This window comes from Macaca nemestrina, chromosome 15 (assembly GCF_043159975.1).
Source record: "Macaca nemestrina isolate mMacNem1 chromosome 15, mMacNem.hap1, whole genome shotgun sequence".
Lineage (NCBI taxonomy): Eukaryota > Metazoa > Chordata > Mammalia > Primates > Cercopithecidae > Macaca > Macaca nemestrina.
The window spans coordinates 715373-740304 of NC_092139.1; the positions used below are offsets into that span (position 1 = coordinate 715373).

At 50.1% G+C, this 24932-nt stretch overlaps 1 protein-coding gene across 3 annotated transcripts in view; it reads right to left on the reverse strand.

Annotated features, from left to right (window-relative positions):
- The window catches only part of LOC105470722 (pre-mRNA processing factor 6), a 66904-nt gene that overhangs the window by 14472 nt on the left and 27500 nt on the right, over nucleotides 1–24932 (reverse strand). For 2 of the 3 annotated variants that reach the window (XM_071078994.1, XM_071078995.1), the window contains exons 4-12: nucleotides 24437–24515; nucleotides 22853–23029; nucleotides 22157–22312; nucleotides 19905–19999; nucleotides 19291–19447; nucleotides 17820–17982; nucleotides 9315–9433; nucleotides 7612–7830; nucleotides 3134–3256 (exon numbers count right to left, since the gene is read on the reverse strand). In XM_071078994.1, the coding sequence (XP_070935095.1) occupies nucleotides 3134–3256; nucleotides 7612–7830; nucleotides 9315–9433; nucleotides 17820–17982; nucleotides 19291–19447; nucleotides 19905–19999; nucleotides 22157–22312; nucleotides 22853–23029; nucleotides 24437–24515 (1288 nt within the window). The remainder of the gene's footprint in view (nucleotides 1–3133; nucleotides 3257–7611; nucleotides 7831–9314; nucleotides 9434–17819; nucleotides 17983–19290; nucleotides 19448–19904; nucleotides 20000–22156; nucleotides 22313–22852; nucleotides 23030–24436; nucleotides 24516–24932) is intronic. The other variant, XM_071078996.1, reaches the window with a different exon arrangement.

The window sequence follows — 24932 nt, forward strand, 5'->3', positions numbered from 1 at the left end:
CGACAGTGGGGAAGATCTGGACGGGCAGCTCACAGCTGTCCAGGTCCCACACGGGGCACCCAAGAACAGTTCCCAGAGGAACAGCCGCGTTCTGGGGGGAGGGACAACCGGGAGCCTCCCAGTGCGAAGGACGCCCAGCATGAAAATGGGCGAGGAGAAAGAAAAGGAGTGGGATGTCACTGAGATTTCTTCACTCAGACCTGCTGCCTCCCAGGTCACATGGCTTCAGTCTGACTCAACCAGCACAGAAACCAGCAAGGGCCCTGCCTCGGGCACTGTGTCCTGACCAGGAGCATCTGAGGGGGTCAGGGAGGGTGCCAGTGAGGGTCAGGCCCTGGATAGAGCACTCTGGTCTATGCCCCTCTGTGATTTCTGATCCAAGTCCTGAGGGTTGGTGACAAAGCATTTCAGACTCTCCACTGCCTCCTCTGACCTTCACAAGCAACCCGAGAGTGGCCTGAACACCCACAGGGTCAAGTGATGCCATGCCCAGGGCCCTGGTGTCCGGGACGGAAGCAGCACTATAGCTCACTTCTGGGCACAGAAACACTGTCCGCCATACCCCAGCACGACGAGCACTTTGAAAAACAACTGTGCTTACTCCAGTGTATGTGAAGGAGACGACAAAATGAGAAGAGAAAATCAGGCTGGGAGCAGTGGCTCACACCTGTAATCCCAGCACTTTGGGAGGATGAGGCAAGTGGATGGTCTGAGGTCAGGAGTTCCAGACCAGCCTGGCCAACATAGCGAAACCTCGTCTCTATAAAAAATACAAAAATTAGCCAGCTGTGGTGGCAGACGCCTGTAGTCCCAGCTACTCAGGAGGCTGAGGCAAGAGAATTGCTTGAACCCCTGAACTGGGAGGTGGAGGTTGCAGTGAGCCAAGATCGTGCCATCGGACTCCAGCCTGGGCGACAGAGTGAAGACTCCATCTTAAAAAAAACAAAAACAATGATGACAACAACAAAAACGTTACCGCTGCCCTGCGTCTTAACTCACCTAAGGACTGATGTGTGTATTTTAGCACACATGGGGCGGGAGGATGGCCCAGCCAGCACACAAGCTCTGGGTCGTGCCACACGGGGTGCAAAGGAACCATGTGTGTATCACACAGACAATGCCAGCAGTGGGGTCTGATCCCAAGGACCAAAGAAGGAGCCACTGGCCAATCCAGATGGAAGGAAGTGAACACACACAGATGAAGGAGAAAGTGAAGCTCTTCATTACTGTAGAATTCCAACTAATAAAATGTAGGAGAAACTGTTCACAAAATCATTATGCGGGTGTGGCCAGGCACAGTGACGTACCCGTAATCCTACACACTTTGGGAGGCTGAGGTGGGATCACTTGAAGCCAGGAGTTCAAAACCGGCCTGGACAACATAGTGAGACACTGTTTCTACAAAAAAAAAAAATTAATATAAAAAAGATTTTTAAAAAAATCACCATTTAGCAAACACCACAGAAATAACTGATTCAGGCCAAGAAGCATCATTAATGGATCCTCAAAATACTTATTAATAACAACAAAGAAACAGCAACCATACAGTGGAAACGCCTGCAGCCACTGCCTGCACCAGAGGGTCGGAGTCGGACAGGTGCACACCGCTCTGTATGATGCACCAAGAGGACCCAACCCAACCCAGAGGGGACACCACAGAGAACCAGATCAAAGAGGAGCCTACAGCATCACTGGCCTGTGGTCCTCAAAAAATTCAGACTCATGAGAAACAAAGGCTGAGGCTCCCTTCCAGACTAGCCAGAGGATGACCCTGTATTCCCCACAGAACACAGTTGGTTTTTTCTTCTGCTAAAAGGACGCAGAGACAACGGGTGAGCCTTCTTCTTCTTTTGAGATAGGGTCTGTTGTCGCCCAGGCTGAAGTGTAGCGGCGTAATCACAGCTCACTGTGGCCTCGAACTCCTGAGCTCAAGTGATCCTCCCACCTCAGCCTCCTGAGAAGCTGGGACTACAGGCCTGCACCACCATGCCTGGCTTTTGTTTCTGTAAAGATGGTGTTCTGCCATGTTGACCAGGGTGGTTTCAAACTCCTAAGCTCAAGTGATCTGCCCATCTTGGCCTCCCAAAGTGCTGGGATTACACGTGTCAGCCCCGACGCCCAGCCTGCGGGTGAGATTTGAGTAAGGTCTGAAGTTACAGCACTGTCCCAACATTAATTTCCTGATTTTGATAACTGAGCTATGGTAGTGTAACAGAATGTCCTTTTTTAAAGAAATATACACCAAAGTATTTAAAGGTAAAGGGCATCACATCTGCAACTCCTTCATTGTCAAACAGTTCTAGAAAAAAAGTAAGAGGTAAGTGAACAGAATAAGAAAGCAAATGTGCAGCCGGGCGCGGTGGCTCACGCCTGTAATCCCAGCACTTTGGGAGGCCGAGGTGAGCAGATCAAGAGGTCAGGAGATCGAGACCATCCTGGCCAACATGGTGAAACTCCATCTCTACTAAAAATACAAAATATTAGCTGGGCGTGGTGATGGGCGCCTGTAGTCCGAGCTACTCGGGAGGCTGAGGCAGGAGAATGGTGGAAACCCGGGAGGTGGAGCTTGCAATGAGCTGAGATCGCACCACTGCACTCCAGCCTGGGCAACAGAGTGAGACTCCGTCTTCCAAAAAAAGAAAAAAAAAACCCACAAAAAGAAACTTAGGTTAACAGAAAGCAAGCTGTATTCCTTATGAGTGCAACCACGTGCAAAACAAGTGTATTTAAAGAGTTTTAAAGGGCCAGGCACCGTGGCTCACACCTGTAACCCGAGCACTTTGGAAGGCCGAGGCGGGTGGATCACAAGGTCAGGAGATCGAGACCATCCTGGCTAACACAGTGAAACCCCGTCTCTACTAAAACCACAAAAAAATTAGACAGGCGTGGTGGCAGGCGCCTGTAGTCCCAGCGACTCGGGAGGCTAAGGCAGGAGAATGGCGTGGACCCAGGAGGTGGAGGTTGCAATTAGCCGAGGTTGCGCCACTGCACTCCAGCCTGGGCGACAGAGCGAGACTCCGCCTCAGAAAAAAAAAAAAAAAGGTTTTAAAATTGCCTAGTAGTTATAAAGTGCCTGCTGTTCCCACAAGCAGAGACTCCATATTGCGGACAAAGGCTCCTGTTGCCAACTCACACTGTCGGCATCCTCCATCCAGGTGTGCTTCCGATCTTCCTCCTCAATCCCAATCCCAATCACGGCACGCATGACAGCCTGGCAGGTGGCCACACTCCCAGCCCTGTCACATTCCTCGGCATCCTGAAAGAGGAACACAAAAGTTACTTTTGATTTTGGAAATCAGAGTTGCAGATTCCCAAAAGGAAGCACGGCATTCCTGAATGGTTAAAACTGACAGACATCAGCACGAGATGCTGACACTGCCTACCAGGAATCTGAGGAAGTGAGTCTATCGCACACCAATCAGAGAAAACAACAGAGAAACGTCACAAAGGACATAGGCACACTGTTCACTAGAAAATAAAAATACAAACAACTTTTAAACATGTGAAAAGAAATGTAAAGCCTTATTATTATTATTTTTTAAGAGACAAGGTCTCAGCTGGGTGCGGTGGCTCACATCTGTAATCCCAGCACTTTGGGAGGCCAAGGAGGGTGGATTACGAGATCAGGAGTTCGAGACCCACCTGGCCAACCTGGTGAAACCCTGTCTCTACTAAAAAGAAAAATACAAAAATTAGTCAGGCATGGTGGTGGGCGCCCATAATCCCAGCTTACTCGGGAGGCTGAGGCAGGAGAATCACTTGAACCCGGGAGGCAGAGATTGCAGTAAGCCAAGATCGCGCCACTGCACTCCAGCCTGGGCAACGGAGCAACACTACGTCTTGGGAAAAAAAAAAGAGAGAAAGAGTCAAGGTCTCCCCCTGTGACTCAGGCTGAAATGCTGTGATACAATCATAGCTCACTGCAGCTTCAAACTCCCAGGCAAAAGGGATCCTCCCACCTCAGCCTCCGAGGAGCACAGTCATGCAGCACCATGGCCCACGCCCACGGTTACATTGTTTTTTGTAGATACAGGGTTTCCTTATGTTGCCCAGGCTGGTCTTAAACTCCTGGTCTCAAGTAATCCTCCAGCGTTAGCCTCCCAAAGTGCTGGGATTAATGCATAAACCACCACACCCAGTCCCCGTTCTTATTTTCAAGATGCTAATTAAACTATTCTAAGTACCATTTTGCACGTATCAGACGACCAACATTGAAACATTTGCTGACTGGCTCACTTGGTGAAGGTGGACCTAAATCTTACACTACAAAGAAGCACATGTCTCTACAGAGGGCAATTTCTCATTCTCTATCAAAATAAAACAGGCACATACTGGACCCAGCAGTTCGACTTCAAGGCATTCATGTGACCAATATATTCCCATGTGTGCAAGACAATGTGTCTACCAACAAGAGACCGATAAGCCAGCTAGAGCAACAGGGTGCAGGAGCACAGGCACCACTGTGGCACGCCAACCTGGGGGACCACGACATGAGCGAGCGAAGTGCGACAGGAACCACACGCCTCCAGACCCCCCCGAGCCCCGCCAGCACCAGAAAACCATCCCAGACAGAAAGCAGAGCCAAGAGCAAGGATCTGAGGCAGGGACGCTGGCAAGAAGGTCAGTGCTGAGAAGAACACATAGGGCAAGGACCCAGCACCCAGACCCCCAGGGCCTGCAGCAAAGGTGCTGGCTCTTCCTCCATCTACAGTTTCTAGTGAATGCAAACTGCTTCTGAACCACTGTCAAGTCAAACCATGGGAAGTCAGGGACCATCTGTATTTGCAAATTGTGTATCCAATAAGTGACTATATCCAGAATATATAAAAACATCTCTTACAACTCAATAATAAAACAACAGACAAAAATAATACATAGACAATAATAAAGACACAATCCAATTTAAAAGTAGGCAAGGGATTTCAATACCTCCATGTTACAACATGGATGAACCCTGAAAACACACTAAGTTAAGGCCAGTCACAAAAGACCACATGTCGTGTGATTCCACTCACAGGTGGCCTCAGTGTGGGACGATGTAAAAGCCACACACACTCAGTAGAAGCAATACTTAGACTCAAACCACCACCCTGTTTTTCACTTTCATCGCAGCATTCAATAAATTACATGAGTTATTCAACACTTTATGTTCAATGACTTTGCCCAACTGTAGGCTAAGGTAGGTGTTCTGAGTATGTTTAACCCAGTAGATAGGCTAAGCCACAAAGTATAGCAGGTTAGGTGTATCACACACATTTTTATTTTATTTTATTTTATTTTTTGAGACAGTCTCGCTCTGTCGCCTAGGCTGGAGTACAGTGTTACGATCTCGGCTTACTGCAACCTCTGCGTCCGCCAAGTTCAAGCGATTCTCCTGCCTCAGCCTCCTGAGTAGCTGGGATTACAGGTGCCCACCATCATGCCTGGCTAATTTTTTTGTATTTTTAGTAGAGACAGGGTTTCACCATGTTGGCCAGGCTGGTCTCAAACTCCTGACCTCAAGTGATCCGCCTGCCTCAGCCCTGCAATGTGCTAAGATTATAGGTGTGAGCCACAGCACCCAGCCTCAAACGCATTTTAGACTTACGATATTTTCAACTTACAATGGGTTTATCAGGATATAAGCCCATAAGTTGAACATCTGTATATAAAATGTCCAGAAAAAAAACGTATAGACAAAGAAAGTAAAAAAGCAAGGTTAGACAGGCACAGTGGCTCACACTTGTAATCCCAGCACTTTGGGAGGCCGAGGCAGGTGGATCATCTGAGCTCAGGAGTTTGAGACCAGCCCGAACAACATGGCGAAACCACGTCTCTACAAAAGACAGAAAAAAATTAGCCAAGTGTGGTGGCGCACACCTGTAGTCCCAGCTACTCAGGAGGCTGAGGCAGAACTGCTTGAGCCCAGGAAGCAAATGTGGCAGAGAGCCAAGACTGATTGTCCCACACACTCCAGCCTGGGAGACAGACAGACCCTGTCTCAGAAAACAAACAAACAAACAAACAAAAGGCTACAGAGGTGAGTAAATGGGGAGCAACAACTCACGGACACAGGACTTCTTTCTGGGGTGATGAGAACGTTCTAAGATTGTGGTGACAGATGGACAGCTCTGTGAATATACTAAACACCACTGAATTGTAAACTTTCAATGGGTGGATTCTATAGAACGCTAATCATAGCTTAATAAACTGTCACAGGCTGGGCATGGCAGCTGATGCCCGTAATCTCAACACTTTAGGAGGCTGAAGTGGTAGGATCCCTGAAGGCCAGGAGTTTAAGACCAGCCTGGGCAGCATAACAAGACAAAAAATAAAAATTAAAAAATTGGCCAAGCATGGTAGCACATGCCTGTAGTTCCAGCCACTTGAGAGGTTAAGGCGGGAAGATCGCTTGAGCCCAGGAGATCAAGGATGCAGTGAGCCATGAATGCACCACTGCACTCCGGCCTGAGCAACACGGCAAGACCCTGTCTCCTAAAAAAAAAAAAAGGAACTAAAAAAAAAAAAAAAAAAAAAGGAAAGGAATGAAGGAAGGAAGGGAGGGAGGAAGGAAGGACTGTCATAAAATAAAACAGAAATAATAATTTCATTATTTATTTTTCTGGAGAGAAACGTAACTCAGAGGGTGACTCCTAAAAAGAAGGTAATAAAGGGAACCCAAGTCTTACTTCCTGAGTTAGATGACCTTTGGAGACTTTTCTATAGCCTTAAGTCTAGAGACACAGTTAAAAGACAGGGAAAACCAAGGTGGGCAGATTGCTTGAGGTTAGGAGTTCGAGACAAACCTGGCCAACATGGTGAAACCTTGTCTCTACTAAAAATACAAAAATTAGCTGGGCATGGTGGCAGGTGCCTATAATCCCAGCTACTCAGGTGGCTGAGGTAGGAGAATTGAACCCAGGAGGTGGAGGTTGCAGTGAGCCAAGATCACGCCACTGCACTCTAGCCTGGGTGACAGAGCGAGACTCCCTCTCAAAAAAAAAAAAAAAAAAAGGCTGTTGGCCCGATGCGGTGGCTCAGGCCTGTAATCCCAGCACTCTGGGAGGCCAAGGTGGGCAGATCACGAGGTCAGGAGATCAAGACCATCCTGGCTAACACAGTGAAACCCCATCTCTACTAAAAATACAAAAAATTAGCCAGGCATGGTGGCGGACACCTGTAGTCCCAGCTACTCGGGAGGCTGAGGCAGGAGAATGGTGTGAACCCGGGAGGCAGAGCTTGCAGTGAGCCAAGGTGGCACCACTGCACTCCAGCCTGGGCGACGAGCGAGACTCGATCTCAAAAAAAAAGGGTGTGGGGGAGAGGGGAAGAGTGGAAGAAGCCATGAGACTCTTAGATGTATCATTTCTACTAGCAAAGAAATGCAGTCAGGTGTGCACACACTGAAAGGGCTTCCGAAGCATTCACCCCAAGACGAACTCAAGGCCTGAATCCATCAAGAGTGACAGTGGCCTTGCCCAGGTCGCTCAGGGCCCAGCCACACCTGTGCCTGCTTCCGGTTCGGCGCAGGACTCCCCAGCACCATTCAGCAGCTCCCAGTCCTGCGTGGGACTCCCACGTGCGGCACGTACACTGTTAAAGCCGACACCACGACACCCGCCTGCGGCCCACCTGGATCCACTGCTCGCGGTTGATCTCCACACCGTTGGCCCGCAGCGAGGTGATGGCTCGGTCAATGATCTTCTCCACCATCTGTGTGTTCCCATTGGCTTCCTCCAGCTTAGCGGCCGTGATCCAGATGTGCCGGTCTGTAGGAATGTTCTCTCGCGCCTTGTTCAAGACCTTGCGGGCATTTTCATAGGTCTCCAGCCTTGCCAGAGCAAGCCAGAGCTACGCGGAGAGGACACCAGAAAAAGGAGAGGACACTGTGCTGAGGGGACAGATGCAGGCCAGACAGCGACCCACCCTGCAGCACGGCCACAACGCTCTTTCTTAGCTCTCGAGAGCCATTTGAACACGGCCTGAGAAGCGTCCACAGCAGCACATCTCACCTGACCAACTGCTCACTGATGCTTCTGACTGACTTAGTGACTCTGGTGAGCAGGAAAAGATTCTCAGTGGAATGTTCACAAACAAACAAACAAAAAAACATGTCTCCACAAACAAACATGTCTCCACAAACAAACATGTCTCCACAAACACTGCTTCCACAAACAAACACTGCCTCCACAAACAAACACTGCCTCCACAAACACTGCCTCCACAAACAAACACTGCCTCCACAAACAAACACTGCCTCCACAAACAAACACTGCCTCCACAAACAAACACTGCCTCCACAAACAAACACTGCCTCCACAAACACTGCCTCCACAAACAAAGACTGCCTCCACAAACAAACACTGCCTCCACAAACAAACACTGCCTCCACAAACAAACATGTCTCCACAAACAAACATGTCTCCACAAACAAACACTGCCTCCACAAACAAACACTGCTTCCACAAACAAACATGTCTCCACAAACAAACACTGCCTCCACAAACAAACACTGCTTCCACAAACAAACATGTCTCCACAAACAAACACTGCTTCCACAAACAAACACTGCCTCCACAAACAAACACTGCCTCCACGAACAAACAAACACTGCCTCCACAAACAAACACTGCCTCCAGGCACACAGAGTGCCAGACCTGATACCAGGGGCTGGCACAGATGGGCAGGATGAGGCTACTGCCCTCATGGGCTAAACACACGGAAGGGTGTTCGGCCTGCTGGAGTTCCCAGACTCTTGGCTCTGCAGCACTCCATCCCTAAGATGTGTATGGGCTTTATTCATTTTTATGTAAATAAAACAAGATTAATGTTGTTTGGAGAATTTCACAATACCCCTTAGGATAATTGAAGACATACTAGGTATCATAAAACCAAGACTAAAAATCCCTGCACAGAATGCTGTGAACTGGAATGCCTAAAACCAAAGAAATCCCACTTAGCTTGGAGGCAAAGAGCAGTCACGCGGGGCTGGCAGAAAGCAGTGTTTTCTATCATCCTCCCACCTTCGGCTCCCATGACAAACTCTGGGCTGAATGAGAGGAAAGGGCGCCTGAGAGAACTTTCTGCAGTGGTCAGGTACGAGCTAAGATTCTCTCTGCACTTCCATTAACAGCAAAACTAGCGGAAGCCTCTCACCACCCTGCCTAGCAGCTGTGCACAGAACGGTGTCCTGGGGCTCCGGACGGCCTTCTGCTCCCAGAAAGCGCAGCCTGAGTGAGCTCAATGCTCACTTACATCATCACTTCCAGACACAGAACCTGGGCTCGGGCCTTGGCCACTCTGGGCTCTGGTGGCCCTGAGTCCGCCAGACTCACCTCCACACTGGTGGGGCAGCACTCCACAGCCCGACTCAGCATGATTCTGGCATCTTCAGGCTCTTCCAGCTCAACAGCTGCTTTCCACAAGCGAACCGAGTTTGGAACATGCTCGAGGGCTAGGAAAGGTCAAAGGAGAAACCACGTTACAGAAAAGGAGACAAAAGCAGGAGGCTCATGTGGTGAGCATGCTGCTGGTCAGGGTGAGATGGACTTCCCCGGTGACAGTCAGGGACCACACACCTGCCCTTTAAGTGGCTTCCTTCAGTTCTGGGGCAGACACAAACAAGGACAAACAGAGCATCTTGTGGTAGCAGAAAGCAAGGAAGTGACTGAAGACTGCCGGGGTCACATCAACAGGACTCAGGAAACCAGCAACGACGGGAATGAACCTCAAAAACATGCTGAACAACAAAAGAAACCAGTCCCAAAAGAGTTTAGACTGTACGACTCCCTTTATGTGACGTTTGAAAACAGGCAAAACTCATCTTGGTAAAATAAGTCAGAAGCATGACTGCCAACAAATGGGGACAGTGCACTGACTGAGAGGCACCAGGGGACTTTCTTGGGGGATGGAAATGTTTTTGTTTTTGTTTTGAGACATAGTCTCATTCTATTGCCCAGGCTGGAGTGCAATGGCACGATCTCAGCTCACTGCAACCTCTGCTTCCTGGGTTCAAGTGATTCTCCTGTCTCAGCCTCCCAAATAGCTGGGACTATAGGTGTGCACCACCATGGCCGGCTAATTTTTGTATATTTAGTGGAGATGGGGTTTCACCATATTGGCCAGGCTGGTCTCAAACTCCTGATCTCAAGTGATCCACCTGCCTCAGCCTCCCAAAGTGCTGGGATTACGGGTGGGGCCACGGCGCCCACCCTGGAAATGCTCTATGCCTTGGCCGAGTGTGGGTTATATGGGTGTATGCACTTGTGAAGACATCAAACTGCACACTTAAGATCTACGTAATTCACTTCAGATATTTAGGGGAAAAAAATGCCAGTTCAGATATTTAGGAAAAAAATGCCAGTGTCTGAAATACCTCTTTTTTTTTTTTCTGAGATGGAGTCTCGCTCTGTCACCAGGCTGGAGTGCAGTGGCATGATCTCGGCTCACTGCAACCTCTGTCACCCGGGTTCAAGTGATTCTCCTGCCTCAGCCTCCCAAGTAGCTGGGAGTACAGGCATGTGGCCACCACGCCCAGCTAATTTTTGAAATTTTAGTAGAGACGGGGTTTCACCATGTCGGCCAGGATGGTTTCAATCTCTTGACCTCGTGATCCACCCGCCTCGGCCTCCCAAAGTGCTGGGATTACAGGCATGAGCCACCACGCCCAACCTGAAATACCTCATTATTATATGTTTTGCCTTAAATAAAAATACTTAAAAAAAATTCAAGATCAAACTAGAAGAGACTCCCACTGGACAATGATCGGAGAGTCTGAAGGTCAATAAGAATATTAAGAATATTACCTGCAATGTATTCGAATCCATGAAATACAACAGCATTCAAAGTTCATAACAAAGCTCAAAGAGACCATTAGTCACCTTTGGAGAATGCTAGAGAACGAAATCATCATCCCGAAAGTTGAAAGGAGAGCAAATCAAGTATCTATTCTGTCTTTTCCAAATAAACACAGAATAACCAAATCATGGATATAGGACAGTTCTTCTCTTTAGAATAATTCTGGCAATAAAAACAAAAAGGGTGACCTAATTGTAATGTCACCATTTTGCACACCCTAACGAAGTCACAGATGCGGGCACAGGTCACCAGCCACTGCCAAAGGCAGGAGCTGAAAGGCTGTGGAGAACCCCATGAAGGACACTGGGGCCACTGAGCCGTGACAGCCTCTGCAGCTCCTGACGCTGCTTGCATTGCCACGAATGCTTCCTTGGTTTAAAAAAAAAAAAGGAAAAAAAAACAAAAGCAAAAACAAAGCTTACTCTTACAAGTCTCCAAATCTACCTTCCAATTTACAAGAGGATACAGGAAACAGAGGATACAGGAAACAGAGGATACAGGAAACGAGGCCACCGGAAACAGTCTCATGGCTGCAGTGAGCAAACCCCAACGTGAGGAATCTCAAGGAAAAACCCAATTCCATCAACAAACCCAGAAAAGACATCAACCAAACTCAATGTTTACACTGTGCTTAGATGCTGACTCAAACCAACCGTGTGTGCATGTGGTTATGTGTGCGTGTGTCTGTGGCTGGTACTGACATGACAGCTGGAAAAATATGAATGCTGTAGACATTTAACGATGTTAAGAAATTAGGCCAGGCTGAGTGCGGCCTGTAGCTCACGCCTGTACTCCCAGCATTTTGGGAGGCCAAGGTGAGCAAATCACCTGAAGTCAGGAGATCGAGACCAGCCTGATCAACATAGTGAAACACTGTCTCTACTAAAAATATAAAAATTAGGAAGGTATGGTGGCATGCACCTGTAATCCCAGCTATTGGGGAGGCTGAGGCAGGAGAATTGCTTGAACCCAGGAGAATTGCAGTGAGCTGAGACTGCCACTGCACTCTAGCCTAGGTGACAGAGAGAGACTCCAACTCAAAAAAAAAAAAGAAGAAGAAGAAAAGAAATTAGGCCAGGCAGCTGACTGTGGTGGCTCACACCTGTAATCCCAGCATTTTGGGAGGCTGAGGTGGGAGGATCACTTGAGCCCAGGAGTTCGAGACTAGCCTGGACAACATGGCAAAACCTTGTCTCTACAAAAATACAGCTGGGCGTGGTGGCATGTACTTGCGGTCCCAGCTAGCTGGGTGGCAGAGATGGGAGGACTGCTTGAGCCCAGGAGGTGGAGGTTGCAGTGAGCCAAAACTATACCACTGAACTCCAGCTCCAGCCTAGGCGAAAGAGTGAGACCCGGTCTCAAAAAAAAAAGAGGAAAAGGGCAGGGCAGGGGAGTGGAGGGGAGGAGGGAAGAGGAGGAGGGGAGGGAAGGGGGCAAGCGAGCGAGTTACGCGGTCCTGTAGGTACCTGCTCTACCTGCTGAGAAACAGCCCCAGGCTGGCTGTGAGGCCCTGGCAGGGAATGAACACTCAGCTCAGGGACACAGAAACGACTGAGCGACCTGCTGCCCGCTCCGGGTGTTACTGACAGACCAAGCCACAAGGTTGGGCAGATGCAGCAGTGGCCTCATAGGGTAGAAATGGCACCCGGGAGATGCGGTGGAAGGAGGCAGGTGCAGCACAGCTGCCTAAGCCACGGGGCAGACGCCTCCTCCACTGGTGGCTGCTCAACTGCTTTCCTCCCTCAGCCCACACTTACAACCTCTGAGGAGTTCCTTAGGATCAAGGGACTGAGAAGGCAAAAGTCTGTTGTGGTTTACACATGGTTCTGCACAGCACACTGGCACTGACACCCCTGGCCTTATCATCTGGACGTCCGCTTGACCAACTGACGGGCGGCCAGAAGACGAAGCTATGTGGATTCACTGACTCAGGCAGAACACAGTCTTCCCATGTGCCCATCACTCAGAGCCACGGCCTGGCAGCCCAGCAGGATGCCACAAATGCTGTGAATAGACCCCAATCCCAGCTGGATCTCACAGCCAGAACACACGGGTCTAGGAATAAGCAGTGATGTCTGAACGGCTCTGAGGCCACAAGTCCTGTCTCTGCCTCTTTGGACCCTCCTGTCAAGAGAGCTAGTCCAAAGGCCAAGCGCGGTGGCTCACACTTCTAATCCCAGCACTTTGGGAGGCCGAGGCAGGTGGATCATGAGGTCAGGAGTTCGAGACCAGCCTGGCCAACACAGTGAAACCAAACCCCGTCTCTACTAAAAATACAAAAAGTAGTTGGGTGTGGTGGCAGGCACCTGTAATCCCAGCTACTTGGGAGGCAGGAGAATTCCTTGAACCCGGAAAGCGAAGGTTGCAGTGAGCCGAGATCGCGCCGCTGCACTCTAGCCTGGGCAACAGAATGAGACTCAGTCTCAAAAAAAAAAAAAGAGAGCGAGCAAGCGAGCGAGCTAGTCCAAAGGGAGTATGTGCCAACCAGGGTGCAGGTCACAGCTCCCTCTGGCCTCCTCATGTACCAGCCCTGGCTGGAGAGGCTAACCCTGACTCCCAAAGCGAGACTGAGTTGCTGCCACCCACTGGGGGAGACTATCTAGAGGCCGGTCCTGAGTACAGTTTAGTATTTCTGCTTCTACCAGTAAAAGTTAATGGGAACTACAGTCGCCAAAAAAGCAAAACTACCAACAAGTCAGACCCTTTGGGGATAAAGATTTGGGTCCTGGCTGGGCACAGTGGCCCACATCTGCAGTACCAGCATTTTGGGAGACTGAGGTGGGAGGATCACCTGAGTCCAGGAGTTTAAAACCAGCCTGGACAATATAGGGAGACCTCGTCTCTACGAAAAATTAAAAACTTAGCCAGGCATAGTGGTGTGTCCCTGAAGTCCCAGCTACTCAGGAGGCTGAGACTGGAGGATAGTTTGAGTCTGGGAGGTTGAGGCTCCAGTGACCCTACAATCATGCCACTGCACTCCAGCCCGGGCAACAGAGCGAGAGCCTGTCTCAAAATAAAAATTATCTGGGCACGGTGGTATGTGCCTGTGGTCCCAGCTACTCAAGAGCCGGAAGCAGGAGGATCACTAGAGCCCAGGAGGTTGAGGCTGCAGTGAGCTGATTGCAACACAGCTCTCCAGCCTGGACAATAGGAGGAGGCTCTGCCTAAAAACAAAAAGATTCGGGTTACTCATCCAGGTCAAGAACCCTGACTGAGTAGGGTGATAGCAGAGGGCACAGCAGTAAATAAAGCCCGCCCCATCCTCCAGCCAGGCGACGAGGCACAGACAGAAGACACGGAGCAACACAGCTGCTTTTCCTGCGTGCTCTCGCCTCTCCTGCATGGGAGACGAGTGCTTTATTTGTCCAAATATGAACTACTTCCCTTAGTACTTTGTACATTGGTGGAGATGAACTTCGTGTTTCTAAAGAACAGTATATTCATGTGGGACTCAATGTATGGAGTCATTAACTTACGACTCCCAGGACTCTGTGTCTTCAGGTTTTGGGAGAGAGCTGACATATCTCCAACGGCATCTCATCAGCAGCCCACAGGCATGGCACCAAAGCCAACAAGGCCACCTTCCCCAGGTGCTTTCAGAAGCCACACAGCACCCCACGTTACAATGGCCTCCAAGGAGTGTGACTTTATGAGCAGAAGGGGAGGAAGCCAGCCAACGTATGTGAAGGAAGCACACACCCCTGAAGTTGGCCTAGAACAGGAAAAGAGTATTCTGAAGGCTAGACAAAGCCGTGAAGATGTGACTGTGCAGAGGCCAACATGCTCTCCGGGGGCCACGTGACCGCAGGGAAGCCCCCCCCCCCCCGCCCTGAACTGTGCCGTTCCTGTGCCCCCAGAAGGACACGCTGGTGATGGCTGGTGAAGGATGCCACGCTTCACAGGCCAGAGCGTACGGCTTAGTGTAAAATGACTCCACTTCCACACATCTGCATTAACTAGCGGAGTACACGGCACGTGAGCTGCGTTATTGTAGGGGAGCCGCCATCCGGGTCTCCCCAAGGGACTCTGCACATGGGACACCCTACCCTGGCCAGTAAGCTCACAGGCTGCACTCTCCCCAATCCTGAAAGCCCTCTTCCCTTTTACAGAGGACGACATGGAAGCTCAGGGGCCAAGCACCATGCCTAAGGTTACTCAGCCTCCTCAGGTCTCAAGACCAGCACCCGAAATGCCTGTTCTCCCAACAAAGGACTAAGGTGACAGCTCAGCCCAACAGCGACCCAGAGCTCACGGAGACGATGCACTGCCAGGCTCCCTGGCTGGCAGGCATCCTAAGTCACCGGTGGAGGTAGCTGTCATCTTAATTTCAAAAACCAGACCCTTCAAGCAACGTTTAAGTGTTCGCTGACAACCAAATGAAGCAGTGCTGGGCTTTACCCCAGGAAAAGAACCCAGTTTTTAGAAATATTCTTGGGAAAGGGCAGGCCAGGACGAGTATTAGGGGCAGCAGCAAAGGCCATCCTAGAGATCCTGGGTTCATTCCACCTTAGCACAGCTTCTCTGCCTGAGAGAGCAGAGCCAGGAAGCCACTCCCTGAGAGGATGGCCGTGGAAACACAGTCCCTCAATACTCCCCGAAGGCCCCCACCTCCAAGAGCATACGCATACTCCCGTCTCCAAATCCAAACCCACTGGAAACGAACCCAGAACTCCCGTCTCCAAATCCAAACCCACTGGAAACGAACCCGGACAATCTGGTGGTGAGCAGGGAGTGGCCACAAAGACATTCATGATCATTCATCAAATTGTGGCAGGAAGAATTCAATAGAGCTTTTCTAAATAAACAAATTAATTACCCAGACTTTCATGGGCTCTTCATCAAAGAACTATTTCTTCCTAGCTGAAAAAAGATAAACTGATTTCTACAAACCAAGACAGGTGCTAACTTTCTGTTCCTGGCCTCATTATAAGAGGCTGTCTCTGGCCAGGAGCGGTGGCTCAGGCCTGTAATCCCAGCACTCTCGGAGGCCGTGGCGGTGGATCACGAGGTCGGGAGACCAAGACCATCCTGGCTAACACAGTGAAACCCCGTCTCTACTAAAAATACAAAAAAACTAGCCGGGCCTGATTACCCAGGCGTGGTGGCGGCGCCTGTAGTCCCAGCTGCTCAGGAGGCTGAGGCAGGAGAATGGCATGAACCCGGGAGGCAAAGCTTGCAGTGAGCTGAGATCGTGCCACTGCACTCCAGCCTGGGTGACAGAGCGAGACGCTGTCTCAAAAAAAAAAAAAAAAAAATTGGGCCAGGCGCAGTGGCTCACGCCTGTAATCCCAGCATTTTGGGAGGCCGAGGTGGGTGGATCACTTGAGGTGTGGTGTTCAAGATCACCCTGGCCAACATAGAGAAACCCCGTCTCTACTAAAAACACAAAACTTAACCAGGCGTGGTAGCACATGCCTGTAGTCCCAGCTACTCAGAAGGCTGAGGCAAGAGGATCGCTTGAACCCGGGAGGCAGAGGTTGCAGTGAGCCAAGATGGTGCCATTGCACTTCAGACTGGGTGACAAAGTAGGACTTCATCTCAAAAAACAAAAGGCTGGGCACAGGGGCTCACGCCTGTAATCCCAGCACTTTGGGAGGCCGAGGCGGGAGGATCACCTGTGGTCAGGAGTTTGAGACCAGCCCAGCCAACATGGGGAAACCCCATCTCTACTAAAAATACAAAAATTGGCTGGGCATGGAGGCACACACCCGGTATTCCCGGCTACACAGGAGGCTGAGGCAGGAGAATCACTTGAACCCAGGAGGCAGAGGTTGCAGTGAGCCAAGATTGCGCCCCTGTACTCCAGTCTGGGCGACAGAGCAAGACTCTATCTCAAAAAAAAAAAAAAAAAAAAAAAAAATTTGTATAGAAGCCACCCGCATAGGCCAGGCGCAGTGGCTCACGCCTGTAATCCCAGCACTTTAGGAGGCGGAGGCAGGTGGATCACAAGGTCAGGAGATCGAGACCATCCTGGCTAACTCGGTGAAACCCCACTTCTACTAAAAATACAAAAAGAAATTAGCCGGGCGCAGTGGCGGGCGCCTGTAGTCCCAGCTACTGGGGAGGCTGAGACAGGAGAATGGCGTGAACCTGGGAGGCGGAGCTTGCAGTGAGCTGAGATCCGGCCACTGCACTCCAGCCTGGACGACAGAGCGAGACTCCATCTCAAAGACAACAACCACAACCACAAAAAACAAAACAAAACAAAAGAAGCCACCTGCACAGACTGGCTTCAGAACAGCCCCCGACCAGCACTTGTTCTGCGCCCAGTTCAACAGCAGCATCTACTGCACGCTTCCAGTGACAAGAGAAACCACAGAAAGAAAAATCAACAAACTGCCCACAAAAGCTCTATCCTAGCAGGAATCCCTGGATGGAGTCAGGTTCCCTGGCAGGGACACCGCCCGCCATCATCTGGCCTGAGCTGACGGCACACGCTGCCTTGGGGGCAGGAGACGCAGCCTCGTCAGCAGCAGGGAGGAGTCCAATCAACGTGGGGCTCCGATGCCTTCTCAGGAGAGAAAGTGAGTAACACCCACAGAGCGTGTGCACATGCCAGCCGCCGGCTCCGCTCTTCACACAGACCATCTCCAGAGCCCCAGGACACAGGCTTTGAGCTACTATGGTTCTCACCCTGCAGATGAGGGAAGCCTGGACCACAGAGTGACTGCCCAATGCATCCAAAATCACACACTGGAAAAAGGCAGGAGTGAGGGCTCAACCCCAACATCCCTTCTGGGATGGGAACTCGCCCACACAGTATCCCTCCCCCATGGGGGTCCAAGGGCAGAGGCAACCCAACCTGAGAAAAGGCCTGAAAAATGTCCCTGGTTCCTTATCCACCCTCACCAAAAGCCTGAGCCAGGAGCAGGAAAGCTGCTGATAGGAGGGGCCCCAAGGAGGGAGAAAGCAGCACCCCCGAGGGAGGGGCCAGAGACCCCAGGAGCCCCTGCTGGTGGAAGGCACCTCCGAGGGAGGCTCACCTTTCCGAAGAACCCGCTTCTTTGCGCGAATGTCTGTCTCCAGCTCTGCTGCTCTGATGTAAATCCTGACAGACTGTGGGAGATGACGGACAGCTTGGGCTACCACGGCCTTGGCTGTGTCCCCAGGCTGCAACCTGGCTGCTTCCAGCCAGACATCTTCACTCTGCGAGGCAAGAGATAAGATCAATAAGGCTCAGGGCAGGCTGGAAGCCACAACAGGGCAGCAGGCACAGATCTCTAGAGCAGATCCTCGGGCCCCAGATTTTACAAAAGCCAATCAGCTCAGCCTCTAACACACCTGCACCAGGAGTCACCCCCTTATAACACTCGCGGACATGGCTACCATATGTCTGAATGAAGAACACATAATGGCTGGGTGCAGTGGCTCACGCCTGTAATCCCAGGACTTTGGGAGGCCAAGGCAGGTGGATCATGAGGTCAGGAGTTTGAGACCAGCCTGGCCAACAAGGCAAAACCCTGTCTCTACTGAAAATACAAAAATTAGCCAGGTGTGGTGGCACGTGCCTGCAATCCCAGGTACTCAGGTGGCTGAGGCAGGAGAATCGCTTTAACCTGGGAGGCAGAGGCTGCAGTGAGCCAAGATCATGCCATTGCACTCCAGCCTGGGCAACAGAGCGAGACTTAAAAAAAAAAAAAGAACACATAAAACACCACTTGGTGAAAAGAGCACGATTTGCCTGCAGGATAACTCCACGGATAAAGTGGAGACTGTGCAACTGCTTGGGTAGTTCTTTTTTGCTGTTGTTTTTTGAGACGATGTCTCACCCTATCCCCCAGGCTGGAGAGCAGTGGCATCATCTCAGCTCACTGCAACCTCCACCTCCGCCTCCCGATTAGCTGGGATTACAGGCACCTGTCACCACACCTGGCTAACTTTTGTATTTTTAGCAGAGACAGGGTTTTGCCATGTTGGCCAGGCTGGTCTCGAACTCCTGACCTCAGGTGATCCACCCACCTCAGCCTCCCAAAGTGCTTGAGATTACAGGCGTGAGCCACCATGCTTAGCTGCCATTAGGTGGGTGAAGAGCTGACCAACTGAGCTCTTTATAATGAAGCTTAGCCTGCCATTAAACCGTGGTGGATTCAGGCGCGGTGGCAGGTGCCTGTGGTCCCAGCTACTCTGGAGGCTGAGACAGGACAATGGCATGAACCCGGGAGGTGGAGCCTGCAGTGAGCCAAGATCGTGCCACTGCACTCCAGCCTGGGTGACAGAGCGTGACTCTGTCTCAAAAAAAAAAACAAAAACACCAAAAAACAGTGGTGGATTAGCCTTCACTCCACGTGAAAACAAGCAGGAAAAAAACCCTTGGCCGCTTTTCACATGCTCCCCCAGCCTGTCCCACTGTCTGTAGTTTCAATACCAAAAGAAAGAGATTTGTTCTAAGGAGTTTACTCCCATAGGGGGCCCACAATCATGCAGCCTCCCAGGAAATGCCTCAGCGCAGCTCACCTTGGGGCACATCTCTGTCCCCTTCATGATAAGGTTCCGAGCTACTTGTAGCTTCCCAGTGACTTCTTCCAGGCGGGCTGACGCAATCCAGGCTGGCGGGTGATGAGGGTTCGTCTCCCGAACAGACTTGAGGAGCAGTCGTGCCTTCTTGATATCACTACAAGAGGGAGAGTGCACACAGCATCAGGCCATGCTGTCAGGGGTGCACCCGAGACCTAGAAGGAAGGCACCCACTTCCCAGTCGCAATGTAAGAACCATCAGTCCTGATGTCCCGAGTTACACAAAACAACTCAGAACGTCAGTGTGCGCTCCTCCAAGCCTGTTCAGCCTCCCTGAGACAAACGCTGAGAACCGAGGTCCAGATGGGGCACGTGGGACACAGCCAGCTGCTTTCCTGCTCAGCACAGGCAGCGACTTGCGGTATCACATGTAACACGTTCAGTGTATGCAATGACTGGATACAGACACATTTCAAATGGAAAAACCAAACTACTCCACTTTATATTTCTTAGAACAACGTCACATTTTGACTGCATATTGCCCATATAAAATCCAAAATATCCTAGGTAACTGGAGTCTCCATCCCAGCCCAGCGGTTCTGCGAAGCACTCACTTGATGTCCCCTCCGTGTGTCGGGATCATGGAATTTAAATCCGTCAGGTAGCCTTTGGGGTCAACGACGGTCTGTCCACTCACGGAGTCAGACACCTGTGAGACAGGCCAGGCTGAGTCAGCTGGATGTGACAGGTGCAAAACGAAGATCTCAGAGGGTCCCTGGAGCCCCTCCCACAATCCTCGGTGAGTAGTCAGGAGAAGAGTGCAACCTTCATCGCACTCAGACAACACCTTGTGATAATAACAAATTTCTTCTGTATGGAAAAAGATCTATATTTTTATTTATTTTTTTGCGACAAGGTCTCACTCTGTCACCCAAGTAGGAGTGCAGTGGCAATCATAGCTCACTACAGCCTCCAGTTCCAGGGCTCAAGGAATCCCCCTGCCTCAGCCTCCAAAGACTCTGTCTCTACAAAAAAACGTAATTTTTGGCCAGGTGTGGTGGCTCACACCTGTAATCTCAGCACTTTGGGAGGCCGAGGCGGGTGGATCACAAGGTCAGGAGTTTGAGACCAGCCTGGCCAGGATGGTGAAACCCCGTCTCTACTAAAAATACAAAAATTAGCCAGACGTAGTGGCACACGCCTATAGTTCCAGCTACTTGGGAAGCTGAGGCAGGAGAATCATTTGAACCCGGGAGGTGGAGGTTGCAGTGAGCCAAGACCATGACATTGAACTCCAGCCTGGGGACAGAGTGAGACTGTGTCTCAAAAACAAAAACAAAAACATGCTGACACACGCTGCACCAAGGATGAACCTTAAGGACATGAGCTAAGTGAAATAAGCCCGTCACAATAAGGTAAATACTGTAAGACTGCAGTCATATGAGGTCCAGAGAGTAGCGAAATTTACAGAAACAGAAAGAATGGTGGATGCCAGGGGCCAGGGAGAAAGGGCATGGGGACTTAGTGTTTAACGGGTACAGAGTTTCAATCTGGGAAGATGAAACAGTTCTGGAGATGAATGGTGATGAGGCTGTATAATAACATGAACATAATTATGTCGATGAAGGTATGTACAGTTAAGAAAGATTAAAATGGTAAATTCAGTGTTACATATATTTTACCACAAAAAAATTACTGTGACAGTTTTATTTATTTTGAGAGTCTCACTCCGTAATCCAGGTTGGTGTGCAGTGGCACGATCATAGCCCACTGCAGCCTCAAACTCCCTGGCTCAAGCAATCCTCCCACCTCAGCCTCCGAATAGCTGGGACTACAGGCACGCACCACCAGGCCCAGCTATTTCTTTTAGTTTTTGTAGAGACGGAGTCTCACCATCACCATGTTGCTCAGGCTGGTCTTGAACTCCTGAGTTCAAGCAATCCTCCTGCCTCGGTCTCTCAAAGTGCTAGGTGGAAGGATCACCTCAGCCCAGGGAGGTTGAGGCTGTATGTAGTGAGTCGTGATTGCACCCCCCTTTTTATTTTTATTTTTTTTTGAGACAGTCTCACTCTGTTGCCCAGGCTGGAGTGCACTGGTGCAATCTCAGCTCACTGCAACTTCCAACATCCGGGTTCAAGCGATTCTCCTGCCTTAGCCTCCCGAGTAACTGGGATTACAGGCACCCGCCACCACACTTGGCCAATTTCTGTATTTTTAGTAGAGACAGGGTTTCACCATGTTGGCCAGGCCAAAAGTAGTATGTATGTTCCTTCACGGTTTCTGATGTGCATATCAGAAAGATATGTACTTCACTGGTGTCTAGAGCACCCAATCTCCAGATCAAAGTATACGTTCCATGCAGGGCCACAAGACAATTTACTGAGGGGCAGGAAGAAAACACATTTCTAAAAAAATCATTATTTTATATTTTTTAAAAAGCCCAGGTGCAGTGGCTCACACCTGTAATCCCAGCATTCTGGGAGGCCGAGGCAGACAGATCACCTGAGGTCAGGAGTTTGAGAACAACCTGGCCAACATGGTGAAACCCTGTCTCTACAAAAAATACAAAAATTAGTCGGGTATGGTGGTGTGCACCTGTAACCCCAGCTACTCAGGAGGCTGAGGTAGGAGAATCGCTTGAACCCGGGAGGTGGAGGTTGCAGCGAGCCAAGATCATGCCATTGCACTCCAGCCTCTGGGTGACAGAGCAAGACTGTCTCAAAATTAAAAAAATTTTTAAAATCTGCAGAATTATTCAGGCAAAAATCAAGCCAAAAAAAAAAAGAAGGAGGAGGAGAAGAAGAAAACAAAACAAAATGAAAATATCTAAACCTGTCTACAGGAAAATGCTGCGTGACAAACTCACCTGGCTCAGCCTCATGTCCATCAGAGTGTTCCTGGCTTGGCCAATCTTCCTCATGTCCAGCTCACCGGTGCCAGGTGTCATCAATCCTGGTGTCATTCCACCTGGGTATGGAGTGTTTAGTCCACCTGGATAGGGTGTGTTAAGACCTCCAAATTGCTGGAGGAGAAGAGAGAAAAGGGAAGAATAAAACAACAGTTTGCATTTTATTTTCTTTGAGGCGGAGTCTCGCTCTGTTGCCCAGGCTGGAGTGCAGTGGCGCGATCTCGGCTCACTGCAAGCTCCGCCTCCCGGGTTCACGCCATTCTCCTGCCTCAGCCTCCGGAGTAGCGGGACTACAGGCGCCTGCCACCACGCCCGGCTAATTTTTTGTATTTTTTAGCAGAGACGGGGTTTCACCGTGTTAGCCAGGATGGTCTCAATCTCCTGACCTCGTGATCCGCCCGCCTCGGCCTCCCAAAGTGCTGGGATTACAGGCGTGAGCCACCGCGCCCGGCCAACAGTTTGCATTTCATGCCAAAGAAATTTATTCTCTGAAATACTTCCCCAGTTGCCTGACATACGCACAGCTGTGCGGACAGACTCGGCCACAGCATAGCCATGACCTGCAGAAGCACCGAATCCAACACAACCCACCACTCCTGCCACTGATCTAACAAGACAAAACGGGCCGCACGCGCCCTTTTTCTGCAGGCTCACAGTCTGTCGGGGATCCACTGAGGTATGGTTCTCTCCGGTCTGTAAATGTTTGGCAAAGAAGCTGTCAGGAACCGGGGTCAGCTTCTCATAGCGTGGGTTCCGCTGGCGCTTGTTTCTGGCATCGCCAACCTCAGGGATGCTCAGCCACTCTTCTTCTGTGACTTCCGCCAACTTCCTCTGGAAATGTACAGCCCCCAAAACATTAATTCTCTGACAGAATTTCATGTGCCCAGGTAGGACCATGCTCTCCCTCACCTCTAGCCTCCAGATCATCATGCTTTAGAAAAGATTCGGATGCAGCAATTGCTTTTAGTTTGTTTTGAGATGGGTCTTACTCTGTTGCCCAGGCTGGACTCAGTGGCACAATCACAACTCACGGTAGCCTCAACCTCCCAGGCTCAAGTGATCCTCCCACTTCAGCTTCTCAAGGTGCTGGGACCACAAGCACAGGCCACAATGCCTGGCTACGTTTTTTTTTTTTTTTTTCAGAGTCTCGCTCTGTCGCCCAGGCTGGAGTGCAATGGCGTATCTCGGCTCACTGCAAGCTCCGCCTCCCGGGTTCACGCCATTCTCCTGCCTCAGCCTCCCGAGTAGCTGGGACTACAGGTGCCTGCCACCACGCCCGGCTAATTTTTTGTATTTTTTTTTTTTTTGTAAAGACTGGGTTTCACCATGTTAGCCAGGATGGTCTCGATCTCCTGACCTCATGATCCACCCACCTCAGCCTTCCAAAGTGCTGGGATTACAGGCGTGAGCCACCACGCCCAGCATACCTGGCTAAGTTTTTATTTTTTGTAAAGACAGGTTCTCCCCAAGGCTGGTCTCAAACTCCTGGACTCAAGTGATCCTCCCACCTCAGCTTCCCAAAGTGCTGAGATTACAGGTGTGAGTCACTGTACCCAGCCCCAAAAATAGTTTTCTATTTCACTTAGAAAAATCAATTTATTGGATCTGTTCAACTTCTCTAAAATGTAAATTATTCTCTCAAAGCCCAGGGGACACAGTGTAGAAAACCTTACACATAAATGGGGCCAGACGTGTGACTCACGCCTGTAATCCCACACTTTGGGAGGCCGAGGTGGGCAGATCACTAGACGTCAGGAGTTCGAGACCAGCCTGGCACACATGGCAAAACCCTATCTCTCCTAAAAATACAAAAATTAGCTGGGTAGGGTGGCAGGAGCCTGTAATCCCAGCTACTTGGGAAGTTGAGGCACGAGAATTGCTTGAACCTGGGAGGTGAATGTTGCAGTGAGCCGAGACCATGCCACTGCACTCCAGCCAGGGCAACAGAGCCAGACTGCCTCAACTAAAAAAAAAAAGAAAAGAAAGAAAATCTTATAAATGGAGTTAAAATTACAAAGAAAATAAGTTCATTTGTCCTACCTTTTGTGGTAGGGGAAGGGTTTTTTTTACACACATATAATTAAACATACTGAAGCAAGGACTTTCTTCTAAGCAATGACCCTCTAAACTGAAAAAGAGCAAGTGAGTAAAGTCTCATCAATTCCACGTAAGAGCAGTCTGAGTCTCTGCGGGTTAGGTTAAGTGCGTTAGAAACCGCACACCATTTCATCGGCTTACTTTGAGATCTGAGAACTGCTGTTGGATTTTGGGGCGCTCCATACGATATTTCTCTATTTCTTCTTTCTCCCTTTGCTCCCTAGGAAAGGAAACATGTACACATCAGAAACACTGCATGCCTGTTCTGAAGCAAAGCTGCTTATTACACATCTCAATTAAACCACCAAAAAGAACAATTCCATACTCTCAGCAGTTAAATCAAATACATATGTACACATATATAGATATATGCGTGTGTGTATATATATATATTTTTTGAGATGGAGTCTTGCTCTGTCGCCCAGGCTAGAGTGCAGTGGAGTAATCTTAGCTCACTGCAACCTCCGCCTCCTGGGTTTAAGCGATTCTCCTGCCTCAGCCTCCCAAGTAGCTGGGATTACAGGCACCCGCCAGCGCTCCCGACTAATTTTTGTATTTTTAGTAGAGATGAGGTTTCACCATCCTGGCCAGGCTGGTCTCGAACTTCTGACCTTGTGATCCACTCGCCTCGGCCTCC